This window comes from Eschscholzia californica, unplaced genomic scaffold (genome assembly GCF_041429995.1).
Source record: "Eschscholzia californica isolate CP2 unplaced genomic scaffold, dmEscCali1.0.p SCAF_4, whole genome shotgun sequence".
NCBI classification, from domain to species: domain Eukaryota; kingdom Viridiplantae; phylum Streptophyta; class Magnoliopsida; order Ranunculales; family Papaveraceae; genus Eschscholzia; species Eschscholzia californica.
In genome coordinates this window covers 45,317,354-45,341,517 of record NW_028238461.1, presented here as the reverse complement: position 1 = coordinate 45,341,517, position 24,164 = coordinate 45,317,354, and the positions used below count along the sequence as shown (strand labels likewise).

Here is a 24,164-nt window from a genome sequence, read left to right as displayed (position 1 = left end):
TTAACAGTAATAGTACACAATCATATCGAAGCAAGGAGTGGTTAAGTATATGTAAAAGGTGGTTAAGTATGTGTAAGAGTCGAAGGATTTTTTATTTGAGCAGGAGGGAAAGTGTCGATATTGCTTCGCATGATGATATGGTCAATTTAGTGAACGAGTATAATATGATAAAACTATTAAACCAGCTAATGACATAGATTTACATGGTGCCACAACATCTACTTGAACAGATTTATTGATGAATATGACAGTGCGAGATTTGCATGTGGCGAAGAGTGTTGTGAAGAATTAAACAACGTGTAATCGTCGGGACTCACTGTCTAAATCTACTATTTGTATTAGTGCGCAAGAACTCCTAATTATTGATACCAAAAATTGTTATTTATGGTCAATTCTTACCGTAGTAAAACAACTCTGTTGTTTATATGGTTATGTCAATGACATTAAATAATATTTAATATTTATAAATTAGTAATACCAACATCTTTTGTGTATATTCAACACAAAAAAATCATCTTTTTTTGTATTATTTTTTTTTTGCGTGGCTTGTCGAGTTTATCCTCGAACATCAGGTGACAAAAGTTGAAGATAATGATAGATAAACCTTCTTCAACATTTTCAACTTTAACAAGAAATGGTTAAGGACCCATAGCGAGCAAAATAGAGTTACTACTGGTATTTCTCCCTTCTTCTCATGCGGTTCTTGCAACTCGTACTCATACACCTTAGTTCCATATCCCTGAGATGGGAGTTCATCTGTACGGGAATCTTGAGTTTCTAAGGGACCATTTCCAGATGTATTCGTTCGGATTAGATCTGCATTGTACAATCAAAGGGTGCGTATGTCATTGTGATACTTATTCAAATTGTGTTCTCTTATAGTGTTGTTATGATTATAGGACATTCCCTTCATGGTTTCTGGTAATTGTCTCAGATCTTTTCAAAGAGTGTGCGACATGGGTACAAAACCGTCGTCGCTCTTTAAGAAGCTTTATTTTTGTTCAAAGCTTTAACAAGCCATTTGATGATGTTTTCTGCAACATGTTGGTTTGTTTTAACAACCCATTTTCTTTGGGTTCAAAGATACACTCTCAAATTCTCGAATGTCTATGCAAGTATTTGGTTTCTTTAACTTCACATCAATTTAAATTATGTCTCCTACACCCAATTACGAGCCTGAATTGATTTTATCTTTCACATTATTGAGTCAAAATCGCTTGCATTCGATTTGGCTTCATATTCTTTATGAAAAATTACATCTAACAACTATATCAAAATATGTACAGATTTTTACTAACACGTGTGAAAAAAGTAAGATGGCAAGAAAAAAAATAGTAAAATGGCAGTGAGCTATCTATAAATTTTGAAAATAGATTTTCTAAATAGATTTAGGAACATTAAAATCAATAATAGTTCTGCAGACTTCGAAGCTTTAAATAACTTTAGATAAATCTAATAACTCAAGAATAATACACTTATGGAGAGTGTTGATCCGAAAAGTCGATACTATAGTGAGAAAGTACTAAATGTAGAAAAGAAGAGAAAATTCATATAATTTAATATCGTGTCTACTATTCCGTTGCGTAAAGGGCATTCCCCCGCCCATCGGGCGAAGGTTATGCCTAGTCTATTATTACAAAACAGATCCTTGTGACTAGGACACAATAATTACATAAAATATGATTTGGCAATGTGACAAGGATAAATTTAAAGACATGGACATGCCAGTAGGACATAATTAATATACACTAGGACATAATTTATTAGATTGTAATCTAACACCCCACACATTGTCCGTCTCTCTCTATTGAACTGAAGAGTCAAAACTCTTCGCCTCTCTTCCTACACCTTCGTTATCTATTCGATTGAATCTGCAAATTCATTCAACCCTTAATATCTGATGATGCTCCTCACTGTTCCTCAGTCTCCGTGAACCTGTTGCTTCATTATTCATTCTCTCTTTTATGTCTGAAGAGGGTGAAGATTTGAGTTACAAGTTCCTAGGTAAATTCCTCATTTCCTCTTCTTCATCTAATACTCTCCTACGAAACATCTTTCTACTCCACAGATGGTGCACAGGAGAGAGAAAAATATGCATGAGGAACTCAGTGAACTGGAATCAACAAAGAAGATAACGGTAAAAGCTCATAAAAGAAGATATAAATTTTTATTTTCCGATTTTCCACTTTGCCCATTTATTAGATCAGAGCTTCATCAGATCTTTTTAGAGTTAGATCTTCTAAATTAGAAATTGTTGTCAAGATGTTTGATAAAATGCCTCAACTAGAATGTGGGAAAGAATAAGATGTTTGAAGAGAATAGAATTAATGGTACCATAGTTATTTACTTAATTAACAACTTGCTTATTTTGTTTTGTGGTTCATCAAATACTTTTTTCTACTTCCAAATTTTTCTATTTTTTTAATATGAACTTTTAATTGAAAAGATTTCAGTAAGGTTTTTTTTGGTTTTCCAGAGTTATCTTCCCTGTAGTAACAACTCAGATACAATTACAACATAACCACTTCATAGAATCTTCACAGAGAGATACCATATTGTTCAAAATTGCTTGTGATAAATGCCACTCAACTTCGACAATTATTGATTTAGTTGTTAACATCTGGTTGATGATTTATTTTTGCCCCATTGGTGTTTGTATTTGTTTTATATTTTGTTGTAGACCATCTTTCACTTCGGTCATGGTTATGAAGGTCGATTGCGATTACAGGATTTTCAAATATTATGAAACCAATTTCGCATTTTTGAACTGTCCGAGCAGATTTAATAATAGGTAAAATTCATTCTTTACTTTTTTTTGTCGTTGGATTTTGCATATTTTTAGAACCTCAATGTCCCATTTGGTAACAAAAGGTTTGGAGTTGCACTATCAACTTATTAGTAACAGTAATAATCATTTTATACAAGTTCAAAAAAAAAAAACAATTTATACAGAGTTGAGATTAAGTAGTACTTGATGTCAGTGACCTCCTAGGTTTGACGAAATTCCCTAAGAAAGACTACTAGAAACTTAAGCTCCTTTAAAGAGTAAAATCTTGCATCAATTTCTAAGGTAGCGAAGGACTACAACCAGTGGATAATACCATGTTAAAGCATTGCTGACGATGCCAATTTCGAGTGGCTTTCTTATTACCTTTGAACTTTCTTATTAACTTTGTCAAGAACTATTATGACTAATTAAAGTTGTCGTTATATGAATTTTCTTATTTTATTATATTCCATGTTCACGATCTGTAATGCCTTGGTGAAATGGGTGACCAATCCAAGGGCTTCATATCATTCTCATTGACAAACAATCCTGAATACCATAGCTCATATGTATAGTTTGTTTGCTACCTTCACTTCATTTTGGTGGACCAGGGGTGGAAACTAACCTGGAAGGCCTCACGGAATGGGTGATTAATTTTTATTCACCCGTCTAAATTTTCTTTGTTGTATAAATGTGATTTTATCTTAATTTATGATGATGTAACACTGAATGTTAATTTTATACTTCAACGTTCTAATTAAATCCTGTATCAATGGGTTTCAGGAACATCAAAGAAATCCATGACGTTATGAAGTTTCTAACCGGCCTAAAAGGTGTGATCGAAGTGGCGAAGGAATAATCTGAGGAAATAGAACAAAAGATTACCTTAATCACACCTAATCGGGCCAGCAAAGACTACGTGAAACAAAACATTGAACCAATATGCGGTAAGCACAACAAAAAGTTACCTTAATCATGGCACAAAACCAGTCTAGCAAAGACTATGTAACAGAGAATAAACCGATATTTAGCCCTAAGAACAACGGCTCGACACTTATTCACCTTCTAAAAATATGTAAAAGCCAAACAAAAAGATGAATTGGAATCTTTCTTGTGCTTAGAAATGTTTGTTCCTATTAATTTGCAATAAGAGGATTTGGAGTTGCTGATTGAATGGTTGGGAGGTTATGAACTTCGAGTCTTAGGTCAAAGGAGTAGTTTCTATTTGTGGATTTGAGAATAGATATAGTGAATAAGAAAGGGTGCCAAAGACACGTAGATAGAAAAAAATGGTTTGTCCACATAAAAATGAATATCTTTTAGGAAGGTCCGGTCATAAACTACTTAGCATAATAGTTTCGGATCTTTTTGGATGCTCGGAAGAAAATCTTTCAAAAAACTTATACCAAGGTAAACTTTTCATCCCTTTATTTTCAGAATTATTAACACAATGGTCAACCCGCGTCCCTTGTTATATAAATGTGCCCAACCGCTGATCATGAATTTTTATCGCACGAATGGGTATTAGTTTATAATGCTGCGCGAAAAAAACCAATAACAGCTTGATATCTTTGTTCGAAAAAGGTGGTTTAACAATAGGATACTATATTTCTTTTTATGACTATTTCAAAACTGTTTCAGATTGGGAAAAAATTTGGCATTGTTTTATATTGTTAATGGAAATTGCCGATTAAAGACTATTTCCAGAACTATTTCGATTTGGGAAAAAGATCACAATTCTACTTGTCATGTGACAATGTGAAGACTTTAACGTAATGCGGCACATTCACTGTTCACCATTTGTTACCAAATCTCAGTAAATTGTATTCCAAATGAACATTTACAAAAATAAAATTAGCATTGACAACAAAAAAAGTGTCCTAAATTATGACCATTTAAAGAGGCTTGATCTTATCCATTTGGAATGACACAAAGCCTTTATTGATTCCTTAATTTCAAAGATTCTATAATTGTAAGGTTTCACACATTAAGTTCTGTTTAATTTGTCTAAAGGTCAAGAGATTCCGATCAGTTATGTATTGTTGGTCATATTTCCTACGCTTCGTACTGATATATGCACACTGATTCATTCCATTGCAACATAGTTTCAGTTGGTTTACCTTAAAAGTTGTGTACATTATTCATCTTTCTAGCATATGAGCGCCTTTGCAAGTGAAGCTTCTCCAATGGATATGATGGATCTATACCAAGAGAGGGCATATGAGCGCCTTTGCAGGTGAAGCTTCTCCAAAAATAGAGAAATTTACTAAGTATTTGAAACTTTTCAAGCCCTTCTTATGACTTAACAGTATGATGTCTTTACATGACATCAACAGTAAGATATTTTTAATACCCACTTTGCGTTGTCTTTCCAGAGTTTGTTATGAAACTTTTGATTTCTTTTACTTAACAATTTCATTCCCTCACACAAAAAATTAACAAACTATGATTTAGAAGATGTAAATCGTCAAACATCTACTTAGATATGGAAACACTTCAAACACAGATAAATTTTTCCAGTAAATAAAATTTACATAGTTACATCCACGAGGCACCCAAATACAAATATAAGGAATAACAAGAAAAGCAGACTACTTTGTCAACTTTAAAAGTGTGTTCGATGGCAATATATTTTCCTACAAACGTCAAACGTTGTGCACCGCTTCAGTTTTATGTCAGTGGAAATCCATTTGGAGTATGAACTTTAGAAAATCTCGAACAGTTAAAAGTATAACATTGATTCTTTCAAAATTTTGTTCTGACAGAAACACGTACACCCCCTAAGTATTCCATTTATTAAATTTGAACCCTTCAGAGAGTTACTACTTGAAACATTGCAATGACCTCCTACTTGAAATGATGTTAAGCCATTGAATAATAGTTGTAACTTGTAAGTATTCCAGTTTTGGACTAAGTCCCAATTCTTAAGGTTATGCATTTGATTGTTTGTCAATTCCAACTTTCTATCAGTTGTTGTAGATTCCGTCTTCTATCAAATCTTTCCCTATCAGATTTATCTTCATTTAATTTTTTTTTAATATTCATTTACTCATAATATGTTTTTCCGCAAGTGGCTTCAAGCAAAATGTAGGAGACTAGGTGGTAATAATAATCCCGAAATTAGTGAGATTCTAAAGACTGCTGTCAGGTGCCTTAAAGATAGACCAGACCTGTTTAAGTACTGCGCAGAAGAGGTGATTATTTATCAATGTTCAATTTCATGTTACCTTGCAACTCCTAAATTTTAGGTTTTTTGACATGACATCTTCATCATTCAGGCAGAAAATGTGAGACATAATGCCTCTCAAGATTCATTGTCCCAATATTTGAATTTCATTAGAGGCATTTCCCCCGCATGAATCAAATTCCCACATTTCAATTAAATGTTCCAAGTATTGAAATTGTGAAGATCACTCTGGTTATCTTGTGCAACATTGTATGCCATTTCATCTCCCTGACTTTTGTTTTAACGTTAGTGGTTTTTCACTAAGAAATTGTGGTTTTAGTACTGACTCGAAGCATGTTACTAAAAATATGCAGCTACTGATTTGAATCATGTTACAAATTTATATGATAAAGTTGTGTTTCTATCTTGAGTTTGAATTTGGTGTTATTTCAAAAGGTATTGTTGAATGATATCATTGTACCAGACTTTTAGATGGAGCACACCTTTCTTGGGAGATTCTTGAGACTCCCCATTATAACTTCGCTTTAATGTTTGTCGTTTACTTTATATTGTGGTCGAGTTATCTTCACACAGTGTTTTGTCAAACACATAAAGCTATGATGCACTGATGAGTCGTGAGTAAATTATTAATTTTATGTATCTCGGTTAGAAGTTATTGAATAAAAGATATACAATAAGCTAACGATGTTAGTTTCTTATATCTAAATATCCGTACACCTTCTCCTCCATTACAATTGTTATTTCGTAAAATTTACTTTCTCTTGTGTATTTTTTTTCTAAATTCTTTTGGGGTTCGATAAATCCTAATCTTATCTTTTGTTAGTTTCTCTTTTAGGTCAGGGATTCATCTTTAGCCGATTACATCATGGTCAATGCATCAAAGCATGCTACCTATCTTCCCCATACAGGTGATGAGACTTCTGGGGGGTAAGACGCCTAGCTGTTCATATGTCTTCTTTAGAAGAGTGAACCAGCCAATACACCTCCTCAAAACTGTAACTATTGAAAGCGCTTTTACAATTGTCAAAACCAATTATGAGTGCCTTGGTAATTAGATTATTATAAGTGTGAAGGGTTCTTCAAGCAGGTTAATGTTTAGTGACCTCAAAGTATGTGGTACTTGTCAATACAAATAAGGCAAATGCTTTCTCCACTTTGTTGGTTTAAAGTTTAATGACAAGGTTGTGGATTTGTTTCTGAAATTAGTTTGTTGGAGTTGTTTTCTTTCCCCTTGTGCCGGATTTCAGATGTTGAATAGAAAAAGTTCCAGGCTTGGTGTAAAGATGTTGAAGATTCTTTGAAGGAGTTCAAGATGAAGAAAGATATTGGCTTAACGAGTGAAGAAATAGAAAAAGGCGAAAAATTTATGGTTCAAATTAGTTGGAAATACAAGAAGGTGCATCAATTTGGAGTCTTATTATTGGTCAATTCAAAGATACATTAGTAAGAATTCTTCTTCTTTTTGTTGTTCCCTCTCAATTCTTCTCAGTTCACTCTCTCCCTTCTGATGAAGAAAGATATTGGCTTAACGAGTGAAGATATATTTGTGTTGAGGTTTATTGGATGTCTAAATTGATTTACGATTCACAATCTCTTTCTCCATGCTTCTGATTTTAGAGTTCAGTTATATCAATGTGACGAAAGGTATTATAGGTTGAGGTTTATTTGATCTTCAACCAAAATCAGTTTTAGATTACAATCTAAATACTAAATCCGGGTTTCCATAGGATTTAGATTTTAGATTTGCTCCTATTTTTTCAATGGATTCTGGATTTTGGATTGACAACAAGTTTTGAATCAAGGTGACCACATGTATTCAAGAGGTGAAGTTTATTTGTTGTTTAAATCGATATAGGGTTCGAAATCAACTAACAACCTCACTCTCCATGCTTTTGATTTCAGGGTACAATTGAAGCAAGGTGACGACAGGTATTATTTAGGTGTTTGATGTTTAAATCGAAATCGATTTTAGATTACAATCTATATCTAGATTTCCAATAGATTTGGGTCTGCTCCCGTCGTTTTAGCCGATTCTAGATTTTGGACCATTAAGTTTTGTACGACTACTATTCTATTATGTTCGAATTTGGGTCGCAATTTATTACTGGATAAAGATAGATTTTAAGTGGTAGTCCAGTATCATACATACCCCATAAACACTGCACCTAATCGTGTAAATTTTTTTTTATCGAGACGGTGGAGGTCTACAATTTCATGGTGTCAATTGGTAGCGGGAAGTTCTTAGCTTTTCTACCTATGTAATGGTACCATATTTTTTATTATCATATACCTGACTGCCCTCGATTTCTCAGTCATTAAGACCTATTTCAGAAAACAAATATAAAAGATTGAGACTTTACCAGAGTTGACAATTGTTTCTGTCTGTTTATCTCATTACTTGTATTTGGTAAGGGGCTGTCAGTTACTTCATATCTTTATGGACATCAAATAATAAAAAATTTCTAAGAGTATTTTGTAGGGTAGACTAACAATAATCAGTTGGAAAGGTTGGTATCAATGTGGTAATTCATCCCTACATCCAATAGTCCAACTGTCAACGGTTTAGCTTTACCGTTATACGGAAGTTATAAATGTATAAATGAGCGAAGATCAAAAAATCACTCTGCTATTGGGTTCTTTTGGGATCTTTTTCATTTTTAGTTTGAAAAGCAAAAATTCAACTTGATTTTTGTTTGTTTTGATTTAGGTATGGTGTATGAATAAGTAGAGAAGATATTTCATGGTCGTAATGGAGTTGTGGTCGTTAATTCTGAACATCTTTATAAGGCTGAAATGTGATTCCATATATGTTGCCTAAGCCTAATCTATGACAAGGTTGAAATGGTTTGTGGTTGATTAATTGGGATTTTAATCATTTTATTTCTGTACACGATTAATCTTGCAGCTATTGGTAAGTGTGATTCCAGCGGTATGTAGGTTATTTGAACTTGGCACTGGATCTAGGTTTCCTAACAAAAGCTAGGAAAGAAACATTCTTCAAGCCAAAATTCATTTTCTATGCTACATATTTGTCAGAAAAGATTGGGCATTGGAGGTACATCACCATATACAGGCATCTCAAAACCAACCAAGAATACCAAGTTTACTCCATTTTCAAGTATTTTGAGAACTGGTGCCAAGATGAGAACAAACATGGAGATTTTCTTTTCTGCACTCATGAAAGCTCAACCTCAGTTTCTCAATGACTGGAAGTCGAAATTGTGGTCTCGATTCTTCTGCTTATTGGTAACTTTCATTTCTCTGTTAGTTACTTGCAAAGTTATATGATCATGAGAATGGAGTACAACCACCACCATTGTTTCACAGGTTTACGTGACGATGTACTTGAACGACTGCCAACAGACAGCCTTCTACGAAGGAATTGGACTTAACACCAAAGAATTCGATATGCATGTTATAATTGAGGTTAGCCGATAACTATCATCTTTTATGGAAAAGTTAAGATGACTAATTAAGAATAGTCTCACATGGACAAAGAGAACTCATGACCAAGTAAATAAAGTCTAGAGGCCCTCGATGCTCATTGTAATTGGTTTTTAGTTGGATGCCAACACACTTAATTTGGTTCCATACCTCGAGCAACACATAAGAATAGTCCGCTGCGACATAGACAAAGGGAAGTCTAACGACCAAGTATTGAACTTCATCTGCAGACTAATCGAACAAAAGCGAGGATTTTTCCGGCAGTTCTAGATGTGGAGAACCCAGAGTTCAAGAGGAAATTGGACAGAATGGTGGAGATTAATACCAAACTTCTTGCTATCGGGGACACCGAAGATATACCTTTGGTGAAGAACTTAAATCAATAGATTTTGAAAATAGATTTAGAAACATTAAAATCAATAATAGTTCTCCAAACTTCGAAGCTTTAAATAACTTAAGATAAATCTAATAACTCGAGAACAATACACTTATGGAGAATGTTGATCCGAAATGTCGATACCATAGTGAGAAAGTACTAAATGTCGAAAAGAAAAGAAAATTTAAATAATTTAATATCGTGTCTACTATTCCGATGCGTAAAGGGCATTCCCCCGCCCATCGCGCGGGGGTTATGCCTAGTCTATTATACAAAACACATCAATGTGACTAGGACAAAATAAATACTCCTAAATGCTTAGTTGGAAGGTGATTTGGACAAATAAATGTTGATTAGGACGAAACCATTTAGAAATCCCCACCATTAAATATCTCTCCATCTAATCCAAACTTTTGCATGTTATATATATCTCTTTATTAAACTTGCATGTCCCCACATATTCTCTCTTAATTACTTAGGTTAAAATAATCTTGGAATTAAAATATGTTAAATGCACCTACATTCCACCTATCTAAATTCCATTAAAGAAAGGAATGCCACCCCCACATTCACATATGCTTAACTCCCCCATAAATCTATGTAAATAAGATTGAATTTTAATGTTTAGTAGGTTTCAGATGACCATTTGAATGTCACGACTATTAATTTCCATCTCTCCCACTCTATAAAAGCCACCTCTTTAATCTCATTTTTACCTCTCAAATCTCTCTTAATTAATTGTTATCTTTCAATTAATACAGAGTCAACTTTTATTTTGTTTTGTTTCATTATATAATTTTTGATCAGTAGCCACTACTATCGGGAACGAGCAATACAAATGTTGATGAAATCAAAGATCTTGGGTTGTTTGATTTCTTCCTTGGCCAGAAGAAATTTAGGAGATGAAGAAGTTGTCATGGCCACAACAAAACTAGGAAAAAGTACACATTTCTGACGAAAAATGACATGAACGTGATCTTTCATTTCATCCACGTTGAAAATAAGAATGGTTTACAACGATTTTTTGTGACAGAACACTAAGATGAGTACAAAACGAAGAAAAAATGTATCTTTGAGAAGATCAAAGAGAAGATCTTGACTTATCACAAACACAGATGAATTGCTTTTGTGAAGGAAAAGTAGAAGGAAGTGTAGAAAAGTTCCTCCCACTATTAAGAAATCAGGTACATGAAATGAAGAGAATCCAATTACATGAAATTAAGAAAGTACATCTAGGAAGGGAGGTGTATGATTGTTGATTTGGTTGTTCGTCTCATTTGATATTAAAGAGTTAGTCTGAAAGTAGTGTGATTTTTAATCTATATTTCCTTATTTAAAATATGAATTGATTAGCGTATATTTCCTTATTTAAAATATGAATTGTTGATTTGGTTGTTCGTCTCATTTGATATTAAAGAGTTAGTCTGAAAGTAGTGTGATTTTTAATCTATATTTCCTTATTTAAAATATGAATTGATTAGCGTATATGTAAGTATTACTATATGTTGGTTAACTTGTATAGATTTATTTTACGAACTAATTAAATCCAATGTATGGCCAAAGGATTTCTTTAATTCTTTGGTTGATTTTAACTATTTACTAATATATTAATTAATCGGGTTAACAAAATATTAGTACAATTACTTACTTTTGATAATGTTTTGGATTTCACTAAATCCATCGTCCATGAATGAGGCCGCAAGTTTTGATTTGTTTTTTATTGTGCTTAATTTATACATAAGTGATACGCTACCAGTAAGATTATGAAAAACACAAAGAAAGAAATAGTGAAGGTTACACTCGCTAAACATTACAATTGTATATCAAAATCATAAGTACGTTTTATAATAGTTACAAATTCATATTTCCTAGAATAGTTGTATGCATTTTTCATTTTTGTGCTTATTTAGATATTAATTAATGTAGGGTTATCCATATTGAAGAATGACGAATTTTGATTTAACATTTACTTTTTTAATGTATTTTTATTTATATATTCATTTGCAGAAATATTACACAACATAAAAGATACACATAAAGGACCCCAAGAACGGGGACTAAATAAATGACTTCCTTGTGCTATTACTTGGACCATATTTGATGAGTACGACAACTATGTGGATTCCAATACTTTTTCAATAATTCTGTTGTAACTCAATAACTCTAATATTTAATTACGAAAGAAATTAATGAAAGCAAATGTATAATAAAACCAAGGGGAAACCAGGATTTTGGCATGACTAACTTGAGTGATTTTTTACATAAAATTTTTATACACAAGGTTGCTGGCTCAAGATGAGGAGGATATTTTTTGCTCGATTATAATATCATTTTAATTATATAATAAAAAATTAGTTTTTTGCATACCTATATTTGAGGAGCGGAGAAGAAGAAAAATATTATATTTAAATTTGCGACGAAGAACAAAAACTTGAGACATTAACTTTTTTTTCTTCGTAAAAAGTAATTGAAAAAAATATGATAAACATATCATGCTAATATAATTACAACATAGGAAATGGATAATTAGAAAAAAAAATTTGAGGTTTGGAAAGAAGCTTGGACACAATTGGGTGCCAAAATGTGAGTGGTTAGGAATTGGAAGCCCAATAAGATTTAATATTTCTTTAAAGCGAAATATTAAAGGCCACATGGTGTTCGTCCTGACCTATCTAACCTGAGTCAAGGATTTAACTTGTTGGGCTAATAGATACAACTATTAATGTTTTGTTTTAAAACTATCTGAAGCTCACTTAGGCTACAGTTTGGGTTAGTCTTCACGTTGCACTCCTGAATAAAACTCTTTTTTTGTAGTTTTTAAGAGTACCCCATAAGAAAGGTCTTTTTTCCTTTTTTTCAAATATTTCATCTTTTATCCTTCTCTATTTCTCTCACTTAAGCTTCTCATCAACACTTCTTTGTTTCTCTCTCTCTCCCCCTCTCTAATACAGTCTTTTCTTTTCAAAATCATTTTGCTTATGCAAATGATATACGTTTTCAAAATCCCAAATATGTTTCTGTAAATATTAAAGTGTTTGATCTATTCAAATTCTGAATGAGCTACATTTATGTCTGTTGCACCCAAGTTAGAGTCGCAATTGATTTTTTTTTCTTTGACATTACTGAGAGGATTACATTCAATTGGACTCAAAACTCCTTTATGGAAAATTACATATAATAACTATATCGCAATCTACTAAAATATTTTTAGTAACACTTATGTGTCAAAAAGGTAAGATGACACTGGCTATTTGTAAAACAGAACTAGAAGTTTTTTCAGAATAAATTTTCTAAATAGATTTGAGAACACTATACTTATCTTTAGAGAATACTGATTTTTTTTTTAAATTGGCTACGATGTATGATAGTCATTATAACGGCGTTGATATATCAAAAATGTGATAAGCACAATACTGTCAAATTTAGCAAAAACATGCCTAAAGCCCAACTAACCATGGCATGAAGCTCAACTACCTTATTTATACCCTAATAATCTCAAATTCGATAACCCAAGAATTCCACCTCCTCTGGAGATCGAACCCGAGACCTCCAAAATCTTTTTAAGTATATGTCAACAATTTTAACCACTTGGGTAAACAAGTGTTGACAGAGAGTGCTGATTTTAACAAGTGAAAACTATAATGAGAAAGTACTAAATGTGGAATGTGGAGAAAAGTTAAATAATCGAATACCACGTCCGCATTTGGTGTTGCGTAAAGGGCATTCCCCCGCCCGTAGGGCGGAGGTTATGCCCAGTTCATTCACAAAAGAAAAAAAAGTTAAAATCTACGTTTACATACGTACACTTAGGAATCATTATTTGAAATGCACAAATAAATGAAAAAGAATAAATATTGAAATTCAAATTCTATACCGACTATCTTATAAACATACCAACTAAGGTACTCTTAGGTGCTGTTTGTTTTTTTTTTGTCTGAATCTGAATTGGCTGAATCTGAATTGGAACAATCTGAATTAGCTGAATTATTTCAGAAGTTAGATGTTTGTTTTTTGAATTTGAATTATTGGGTCTGAATTAGGATTTTGACATTTATGCCTTCATTTCATTTTTTTTACCCAAAAACCCTAATTTTCCAATTTATACTTTCTCCTTCTATTCTTGCCCAAAAGAAACCCTAATTTATAAATCCATCTTTCTCCACTTTCGTACTCTCTCTCTCTCTTTCATTGTTCATGCACCTTCTGTTGTGGTGGTCGTCGAGATTTGAAAGAGTTTTTTTTTTTATCCCTACTTTGTAACACTTGGCCCCCTATGTTTCATAAATTCAAATATGACCCCATTTTTAAAGTAAATATCATAACTACCTTTCCACTAAACATATTTTCAAAATAAAATAAAATAAAAAAACATCTCTCCACTTCACCTCTCCCCCTCTTTCTCTCTCCACCTCACCTCTCTCTTCTCTGACGAAGTTGCCGACCTAAAATTTTTCGGCCGGCGACTTTTAAACAAAAAATATTCTCTCATCTCTCTCTAAACACTCCGACGAAGGGAAACCCCTTCGTCAGAGTGTTTAGAGAGAGAGAGGGGAGAGAAAAATATTTTTTATTTGAAGGTTGCCGGGCAAATAATTTTTCGATCGACGACCTTGTCGGAGAAGAGAGAGGTGAGGTGGAGAGAGAAAGAGAGGTGAGGTGGAGAGAGAAAGGCGGGCTAAAGAGAGAGAGAGAGTAAGGTGGAGAGAGAGAGAGGTGAAGTGCAGAGATGTTTTTTATCTTTTTCTTATTTTGAAAATATATTTAGTGGAAGGGAAGTTATGACGTTTACTTTTAAAATGGGATAATATTTGAATTTATGAAAAATAAGAGGCCAAGAAGGAAGCTGGTCACAAAGTAGGGGACCAAAAAGAAAATAACTCATTTTAAAAATATAAAATTTGGAGAGAGAGAATTTTTTTTTATGTTTGAAGGTCGCCCGTCGGAGAAGATGATGAGGTGGAAGAGAGTCTTTTTTTTATAGCATCTTCTAAAATTAGAAGCCCCTTAGCAATAAAAAGAAACATAAAAGTCAATCTTATTTGACTAGTTTTAAGAAAAGTCTTTATTCCCCGGAGAATTTTCTTTATTCCCCAAAGCCGCGGCCTTCTCAAAATGAAGTATCATTATTTAATGTTGAGTTTTCTCAAGAAGAAACTCAATATTTGAGTTTTCTTTTAAGTATCTCAATTGTCTTAGTCAACCTACATTATATTTTAATTCTTGATACCTAATTTATTTTTAGAGTTATTTCCTTTCGGCCCCCTAGTTTGTGATCAGTTTCCTTTTTGACCTTTTATTTTTCGTAAATTCACATTTGACCCCCTTTAATTAACTCTATCAGTTAACTTTAATGGTTAACTTTTTTGTTTCCATAATTATTCTTCTTATAAAAATATTTCAAAATAGAATTAATTCAAGAACATTAGGCCACTTCACCACATTTCACCTCCCTCTCAACCTCACACTTTCTTCTCCGACAGAAGGTCGTCGGCCGGAAAATTTTCAGCCCGACGACCATCAACCACAAAAAAAAAAAACTTTCTCTCTCTTATACGTCCTCCTTTCTTTCTCTTCTTCCTCATTTCTCTCTTCTTCTACCTTTTCCTCTTCTTTCTAAACACTCCGACGAATGGATTTTCCTTCGCCAGAAGTCTGGTTCAGTCCTCAACATAATTGATTTCTCATGAACTGTTAACCAAATAAACATAATAGCATAAAGATAGAAAGTGATAGAAAAACAGATAGAGTGAAAGATTATTCTTCTTTTTTTCACTTACACTATGTGCTTTAACACTCATTGATTGGAGGTGATCTTATTGATACCAGTATTATACCAGCATTATCTATAAGTATAGTGTTTTTACTACCAACTATTTCTGAGTTGGGTAATTTGGCGGTGATCTTATTGATACTGACTTTTGAAGCGGCTGATGGAGTTGGAACGTTTCGACTCTAAGAGCAACCAATGCAAGACTCAAGAAAAACTCTCAAAATCTTAAGTGCCAAGTGTGAAAAGTGGATCTCTAAATGGCCTCTTTCCTATTTGGTCATTTAGAGATACTCTATTGGAAAGCCTTCTCCAGTGCAACACTCAGAAGAAACTCTAAAAATCTATATTTTGGTATAAAATTATTTAATTTATTTATGTGGCACTTAGATATCCTAGAAAATCATAAAATCGTCAACAACATTAATCAAATAAATTAGTACTTTATAACATCGAGAGAGAAAATTCTAGAAAGAGAAAGAGAATAACTAACCTCAACAGTCTTAGGAAATGTAAAAGCGATAACATCACCAGGTGTAATACCGAAAGAAACCAGCGAACACGAAGCTTGATCAACAAGTTCTTGTAACCATGAATATGTCAAAGCTGCCGAAAACTGACAGAGCTCTCCAATCAAGAAATTTCTCAGCGGTTTGATCCAATAAACTAGAAAGTGGTAATTCTTCCATGATAATTTTACGGTTAAAAATGTGAGTCAAATAAACGGAAAGTAAACTGTGTGAAATGAAAGATGATCATATAAATAGGTGGAAAGAAAGAGATATCGGCAAAAGGAAACTGTTGGAAATTTTGGACAAGTAATTAATTAAACTATTCTATAAAATTACAAATTATTATAATATTTGAATTTGAAATTTATGTCTAATAGTTATATCTTTTTGTTAAAATTATTTAGAGAGACACATCCTTTTGTTAAAGGATTTTATTTGAAAATGTGTTTTTTCATTTCTTATATATGGGAGGTGTATATGGGAGGTGTAGAAACTTATATTTTTAATTCTCAAAAAAAAACTTATTTTCAACATGTTGCAAAATCATAAATTTATTTTCTTTTGTTGTATTGTAAACTTCTTTGCCAAAGTCAATATGTTCTGTTGCTCCTAAGGTAAAATCTCCACAAATTACTTGGTGTAATTCCACAAAGGTTTGCCATATCTTGGGAAGTAATTTGCCTTGTACGCTTCAAGTAATCTCGATCTAGAGGGGGCAAATAATGCTTTAAAAAAGTTTATTCTTTCTAATATTGTTCTAATTTCTTATATAATCGATCATACTTTTTTTTATTTTAACCATGTGATGGTTCGAATAGTTTTGAAAATCATTTTTACACTCTCCAACGTTAACAACTTAGCACATACTTAAGTTAAGCAAGTGTGTTTGATACAAAGGTACATCAAGTTCAACTGTAGCAAGAAAGAAAACCTCTCAATAATTATGTAAGTTAAGGCACACATTTAGACGTTATTGTTTAATTGTATATTTTATTGAATGAGGTACGTCTGATAACACGAGTACAAACTCTAATATAATAGAAACCATACCCTAATAGATATGATTCAGTGTATACAATGTCACGGAACTAATATAAGAGTGATAGGTGGGCACCGTTACCAACCCCCCCCCCCCCCCCCCCCCTCCCCTCAAGCAAAGGGGTCTGCTGAGACCCGAAGCTTGTGGCGTAAGATGGTGAAGCACAGGGATGGCAGTGGCTTGGTGAGAACATCCACCAGTCGATCTTTTGTTGGAATGTGACCAAGTTGCAAAGTCTTCGCTTGAACTAGTTCACGAATGAAATTCTCAACAAAAAACAAAAAAGAAAAAGTTCACGAATGAAATGATGATCTAACGTCGAATGCTTGATATTTGAGTGGAATACAGGGTTTGAGGCAAGTGAGAACGGAGATGTTATTACACCACAATTTTGGAGGTAGGGACAAAGAGCAGTGCAAGTCTTAGGAGATAGCATACCCACAGAAATTCAGTTGGCTCTGATACCAAACGGGTATTGCTGAATTGCATATTTTATTCAATGAGGTACGCCTCCTTGTATCATGATAAAATGATTACAAACTCTAACACAGTGGAAACCAAACCCTAATAGATATGATTTAGTGTATACAATGTCAGGGAACGAAGAGCATCTCCAATGCAAGACTCAAGAAAAACTCTAAAAATCATATGTGTGAAGTGTGAAAAATGGATCTCTAAATGGTCTCTTTCCTATTTGGCCATTTAGAGACACTCTATAGCAAAACCTTCTCCAATGCAACACTCAAGAGAAACTCTAAAAACCAGAGCCGTGTATGGGGGCAGGTGTGCAGGGCGTCCGCCCTGGCCCCCACCCCCAAATAGGCCCACCTCTTATGAGGGTCACACTCAGATTATATATAAATAACCCTAAACACTTCAACGTGAAACTCCATCAGTTCTAGTGGTCAAGTTTATCTTTTACCACACCTGAGACACGCATTCGAAATCCATCACTCGTTTTTTTCTTTCCTTATAATTGTGAGGTTGAGAGGATAATTGCTAAATCAATCCTTATTTATGCTCCGTCACACTTTTTCTTTAAAATGTTTTGTTGTTTGGGTGCATATCTTTCATCTTTAGACGTGTTTTTAAATAAAAGAGATCTAAGTTTTTTTTATTCTAACAATGGATAAATACTTATGAGAAAATCATGATACAAAAGATATCATATTAAAAAAAGCGCGTCGTTCAATTTTTTGCTTGTAATTTTTTTTATTATACCAAAGGCCATAATGAAACTTCGCCCATGGCCCTAAAATTCCTAGCCACGGCTCTGCTAAAAACATATATTTTGGTTTAAAACTAATTGATTTGCTTATGTGGCACTTAGAGATCCTCAAAAAGATACTCTAAATTTAGAGTGTCCTCTTACGGATCTCTAAAATAAATCTTGACACATCACTTTAGATATTCATGTTGAGTTTTGCATTGGAGATGGATTTTAAAAGAAAAACTCTAAAAAATCTTATGTAGCACTTTAAGATTTAGAGTTTGAGTGTTGCATTGGAGATGCTCTAATATAGGGGTGATAGGTGGCTGCCGTTACATTTTGTGTAAGAAATAAAAAAACAGTGACGAGCATGCATTTCTTGTTTCCAAGTTGAGAGAAACATGAGATTGAATTGAGAGGAGTTTGGATGAAACTCAATATTTGTTATTATTAATTAAGTTTGGTAGTCATGATATGTTTGTGAGTTTCAACAAAAAAAAAATGATATGTTTGTGAATGTTGATCAATATGTGGGAATAATTTATTATGATAGAGTTGCATCTAATTTGGTTTGTGCATAGCAAATCCATGTGAAGAAAATACAACAATCAATTTCATTTATCTATCCATTTGCAAAAATTGGAGAAATACAAAGCTTACAGAAACTCAATTTAGACACATACGAAATAAAATATAAATTGAAACTTGACATATAAGATTAATTAAAAAAAATTTTGAGTTTTGCACCGAAGATGCTAATAAGGTTAGATTTTCCTTAATCAAACATAACCGTGTTTTTTCTGGGTTATGCTATTAAGAAGGACTTTAAAGCCTTGGTGAAAGATTACAAAAAGAAACATAATGTTTGTGAAATTTTAATAAAACAAATCTTCTTCAATCCTTCCATCCACATCTAACGCGGTAGTACATCTCCGCTCAAGTTGACGAGCTAGCCAGAAGTCTACAAATTGAAAAACATGCAATACAATTGTACAAGGAGTAATATAATTGTAAAGGTGGTGACATGGTGTTGTTTTTCTAGTACATATTTTATTTATGTGACTAGATTTTATTTTAGAATATTTGTTTTTGTCTCACTTACACACTTGACTCGTCTAAATAGCCTAGTTACACATATTTTAGATCTATTTGAGTTAGACATAAAAATCAATGATCAAAATGTTTCTTATCTGAGGATAACCTAACATTAGGTGCTCCTTCTCAAAATAATTTAAACTCCTACCATCTATTATATTAAAACAGCTCAGTCGGTTATTCACGGGATAAGTCTGACCGTCCATTTTTATTGGGATTTTCATAAAGATTACATCCTACGGTTCTAACTACTTGAAACTACCATCTATTATCTTCTTTTTGTAATTCGAATCAAAACAAAAGGGTATCATTGTCAATAATTAAGTTCTAACTACTTGAAACTACCATTAGACTTTTATATCCTCATTTGTATTAGAGATCATCAGATATGTCCAATTCTAACAAATTAACTACAAGGTTATTGTTGACAATTACTATATACCCAACAATTATGGGAGAAGATCGCGGGAGGAAGAGAAATTAGTGGGGAGAAAATTTATCTTCCAAATTCTTGATCGTTTTTTTATGAAAAACTTCCCAAAGTAACTACTTCGAAAAATATATAAATAGGACTCTTGCGAGTGATATCTTTTCAATGAAAAAAAATACAATCTCTCACATCTATTTTATAGTTCAGGCTTCAATGAAATATTATTTTTCTTTTTTAAATGTAATTCTCTTTTTCTTAAATGTAAATAGCTTAGTATTTGATTGCTCCTGTTGGTTGTTTAATGTATAATTATTGTTTTCTCTAAATGTAAAATGGGTATTCAACTGTTACAATATAATTTTTTTTTTATTTCGATATGTAATCGTTCTTCATCAATTTTTGTCTTCTTCCATCTCTTTCGCCTAATTAACTTTGTAGTCTCTTTTTTCTTTCTCCTAAAATAATTTATCAACAATATTCTTGACACGACGGCGTAGCCAAAAGGGATCTACCGCACCCGTAGGGTGGGGTGGGAACCTAGTTCAAATTAAAACACATCAGATCCCTACGGATAAGATTGAAGAAAAAATACAAACATCTACCTAACTCCAAAAGGTGAGTCACAAAAAAGCCCTCAAACATTGGATATAAAAGGAGGCGAGTATCTTGAGTTCTAACTACACCAAGAAACTGATTAATAGAGTGTCTAAGCAACCATGAATTTCTATCAAGATGTTCTCTCCTCCCAGTTCTCAGCTACAAATATGTATGTTACCCTCTTTGCTCTTGGTCTCTACTATACTCTAGCTGGCAAGAGGCCATCAAAATCATCATCTACTTTTGAGATGATTAAGAAGACAAACGAAGCACCACCCGAACCAGCTGGTTCGTGGCCGGTTATTGGTCATCTTCATCTCCTCCGTGGACCTTACCCGGTTCACATAATACTAGGAGACATGGCCGACAAGCACGGACCAGTATTCACCATTAACATTGGTGTCCACAAGACACTAATTGTGAGTGACTGGGAGGTAGCGAACGAGATTTTCACTACTCATGACAAGGTTTTCTCCTCCCGAACGCCTCAAACGGCGGCCGGTAAGTACATAGGTTACAACGATGCCATGTTAAGGTTCGCCTCAGATGCACCATACTGGACTGAAATTCGAAAAATAATGAAACAAGATCTTCTTTCCAATAACCGGGTAGAGTTGCTAAAACATGCCTGGGCCTTTGAGATTAATTCATCCATTAGAGAAGTGTACAAAGTCAACCAAGGGCAACCTGCAGTTTTAGTTGAAATGAAGCAATGGCTTAGTGACTTAACCCTAAATATGTCTGCTAAGATGATTGCAGGGAAGAGATGCTTTGGTGTTGGTAGTGTTGCTTGTCCAAAAGCTCAAAAGGGGTTGAGGGAATTTGTTAGGTTAATGGGCCAAATTGTAGTGTCGGATGGTGTACCGCTTCTAGGATTGCTCGGTTTGGATGGGCCTGTTGTGAAGGATATGAAAACTACTGGTAAAGAGTTAGACAGGATCCTAGGAGAGTGGTTGGAAGAACATAAAGAGAAGAAGAGAGTATCGTCCGACGTTAACGACTGGATGGACGTGATGCTGAACGTGCTTCAAGATGACAACAAGCTTTCTCAATATTACGATGTCGATACCATCACCAAGGCTACTTGCATGGTATGTAAACTAATAACAAATTAAGTTTGTTGACATATAACTTAAAACTCCTAAAATTATTGGCCATGAGTGAAGAGATCTCATAGGACATTATATTGTTGGTTATGTTCTGGACCATGTGGGATTGTTCTCACTCATTTGCCCGTCTTTTATGACATTCTTTGAGTCTATCCCGTGTCCTTCTGTCTAGTGAATTTTAGAACACGTACGACTAGAACAACAAGTTAGATAAGATAGTAACAACAAGTTTTTATTAAATTTCCATCTCCAAGATCGAGGAGATTCTGTTTGAATCTCTATGATGACATGGAGGTAGTTATCAAACGATGTAATTAATTAGACATTTGCTTTAATCCGTATGGATGTTCTGCAGGCTCTAATGCAGGGTGTTAGCGTATGGACTATGTTTACCCTAGTTTGGGCCATGGCTTTACTAGCTAATAATCCAGGTGTGTTGAAGAAGGCCCATGATGAGTTAGACAATCACATAGGCAGGGAAAGGAACGTAGAAGAATCAGATATCAAAAACCTTGTATACCTCCAAGCCATAATTAAGGAAACAACACGGCTATACCCAGTATCAATGCGCCAACTTGAATCCAACGAAGACAGCACTGTGGCCAACTACTATGTTCCAGCAGGGTCCCGTTTAATCGTGAATACCTGGAAGATTCATCGTGACCCAAAGGTGTGGCTCGAACCAGCAGAATTCAAGCCCGAGAGATTCCTCACTACCCATGCTCACATTGAGTTTAAACCTCAAAATTTTCAACTTATCCCATTCGGGTCGGGTAGAAGATCATGCCCGGGTAACTCATTGGGTCTTGAGATGCTGCACCTAACCATCGCACGTCTAGTCCATGGATTTGATATCAAAACACCATCAGGTGCTCCAGTCGATATGACCGTGAGTCCAGGGGTAGACAATATGGTGAAAGCCACCCCACTTGAAGTTAAGCTCATCCCACGCCTTGCTTCCGATGCATTCTATGTTTCGGCTTGATGAGGCCTTCTTATGTATTATTGAGTGTGCTCTATTATGCTTGAAATTGGTGTGTTTCCCCTCTCTTTACTACCGTACTACCTACATAAGGGAGGAGGTCTTATGTAATGTTTGTATGTGTATTTCTTTTCTACTGGTTTTGTGGTTTATACCTTAACGTTGTTTGTCTTCTTAGCTATGAATAAAAAGTGATAATAATTTATAGTAAAATCAATGATCATGTGTGGTGTTGGGAATAGGGGCGGAGCCAGAATTTCGTTTTAGGCAGGGCTGACTCAAAGAAAGTTTGTATATGAAATTTTAAAACACTACTACTTCCGAAATACGATGACGTTTTTTGTTCGATTACAATTCTTTCGTTCTTTTATTATTTTACAATAAAATTTTCTATTTTCTACCGTCACACGTACCCAACATTCGAGAAGCAAAAAAAATTTCGAAGCTAGATTTGTGACAAAATCACAAAAAATTGAAACATCAACTCTTTTGTCTTACCTAGTTGGAACGAAATATGGTAGCCATACCACGATAACATCGCTAAGAAGAGCAGGGAGAAGCCTATCGTGATGGTTGAAGTGGTAATAGAAAAAAAGAGAAGATGGAAATAGAGGAAAGACAAGAAAGGGAAGAGAAGAGAGGAAAAGTTAAGAACGAAGGAATTTCAGTGCTTGCAAAAGATAAAGACGTTTTTGCGTATTAAACTTGTAGTAAAAAAGCATCAGTGTTTACAAAAGAAAAAGACATTTTTATTCAGTTACAATTGCTTCATACGTTTGATCGCTTTATACGTTTAATTTTTCTGATAATTGCCTTTTTTCTCGTGATAAACATGCATAAGATTTGAGAAGGGCCGAATTCTTTTCGGAGGTTAGATTCACGCTAAAATGCAAAAGTAGGACATAAACTATTTTGTTTTACCAAGTAAATTAACCAAAATACGGTAAAATACTGAGTTGTCTTGTATAAAGAGGAAAGGTCCCGACTCCCGACAAAGGAGACCCTCCCCTTTACTACAACAACTAAGAAAAAAGATAATAGTGGAGAAAGACGAAGAAGAAAAGAGAAAGATGAGATCTAGAAAAGGAAAGATGAAATGAAGAGAGATAAAAGAAAATAAAAAATTTAAGAATAAGAAGAAAATCAAAATGTAACAAAATAAGTGAAAAAATGGAGTGTAGAAAGAAAGTCTAGACACATTGAGTGCCAAAACGCCAGTTGGTTAGAGTTAAGGGTATAATCAAGACTTTTGTAATATATTGGGGGCCAAAAAAGGATTATCCATAAAAAAAAAAAAAAATTGAAAACACACTTATGGCTGATTTCGAACCTGTGACCTTTAGTCCCATACGTAAGTGTTTCACCATCCGGGTTATGAATGAAAATATCTTTAAGTGGTGTTGGGATTTGGGAATCCCATATCTCTTTTAGGGTTACCAAATCTAAAGATGGTTTCTTCAAAGTCACAGGCCTAATTTTTATATTTTGGATTTGAATAATCAAATGACTCAAAGAAAATACGACATCAAGAAGAAGATATCATATTCGAACAACAACTTCAATCCAAAGCTTCATCAAATCTCTAAATTCTCCACTAATTGCTATGTTAGTATAATAAGTTTACGACTTTTAGGGTCTTCTCATTTGCA

At 33.8% G+C, this 24,164-nt stretch overlaps 1 protein-coding gene, 1 long non-coding RNA gene and 1 pseudogene across 3 annotated transcripts; all 3 read left to right on the top strand.

The window, feature by feature from the left end:
- The first annotated feature begins 1,770 nt into the window (after window positions 1-1,770).
- LOC147545108 (uncharacterized) lies at window positions 1,771-6,174 on the top strand. The gene is made up of 6 exons (XR_015223484.1): window positions 1,771-2,137; window positions 2,729-2,791; window positions 3,551-3,714; window positions 4,941-5,003; window positions 5,839-5,961; window positions 6,046-6,174. It is a non-coding gene; the product is annotated as an uncharacterized LOC147545108 (long non-coding RNA).
- A 2,621-nt stretch (window positions 6,175-8,795) lies between these two features.
- Window positions 8,796-9,983, top strand: LOC147545107 (magnesium-protoporphyrin IX monomethyl ester [oxidative] cyclase, chloroplastic-like; annotated as a pseudogene). Its single transcript, XR_015223560.1, has 4 exons — window positions 8,796-8,805; window positions 8,892-9,200; window positions 9,282-9,380; window positions 9,629-9,983. The product of XR_015223560.1 is annotated as a magnesium-protoporphyrin IX monomethyl ester [oxidative] cyclase, chloroplastic-like (transcript).
- A 10,458-nt stretch (window positions 9,984-20,441) lies between these two features.
- LOC147545106 (demethylepipodophyllotoxin synthase-like) lies at window positions 20,442-22,728 on the top strand. The gene is made up of 2 exons (XM_086637690.1): window positions 20,442-21,515; window positions 21,889-22,728. Exons 1-2 carry the CDS (start codon window positions 20,544-20,546, stop codon window positions 22,516-22,518), a joined length of 1,602 nt encoding a protein of 533 aa, XP_086493816.1. The 5' UTR covers window positions 20,442-20,543; the 3' UTR covers window positions 22,519-22,728.
- Window positions 22,729-24,164: the final 1,436 nt, after the last annotated feature.

Excerpts from the sequence above, each read along its gene's own strand:
- LOC147545106 (XM_086637690.1), top strand. The coding sequence starts at position 20,544 with ATGAATTTCTATCAAGATGTTCTCTCCTCCCAGTTCTCAGCTACAAAT. Across the intron at positions 21,516-21,888 it reads TCACCAAGGCTACTTGCATG|GCTCTAATGCAGGGTGTTAG; the intron begins GTATGTAAACTA and ends GATGTTCTGCAG.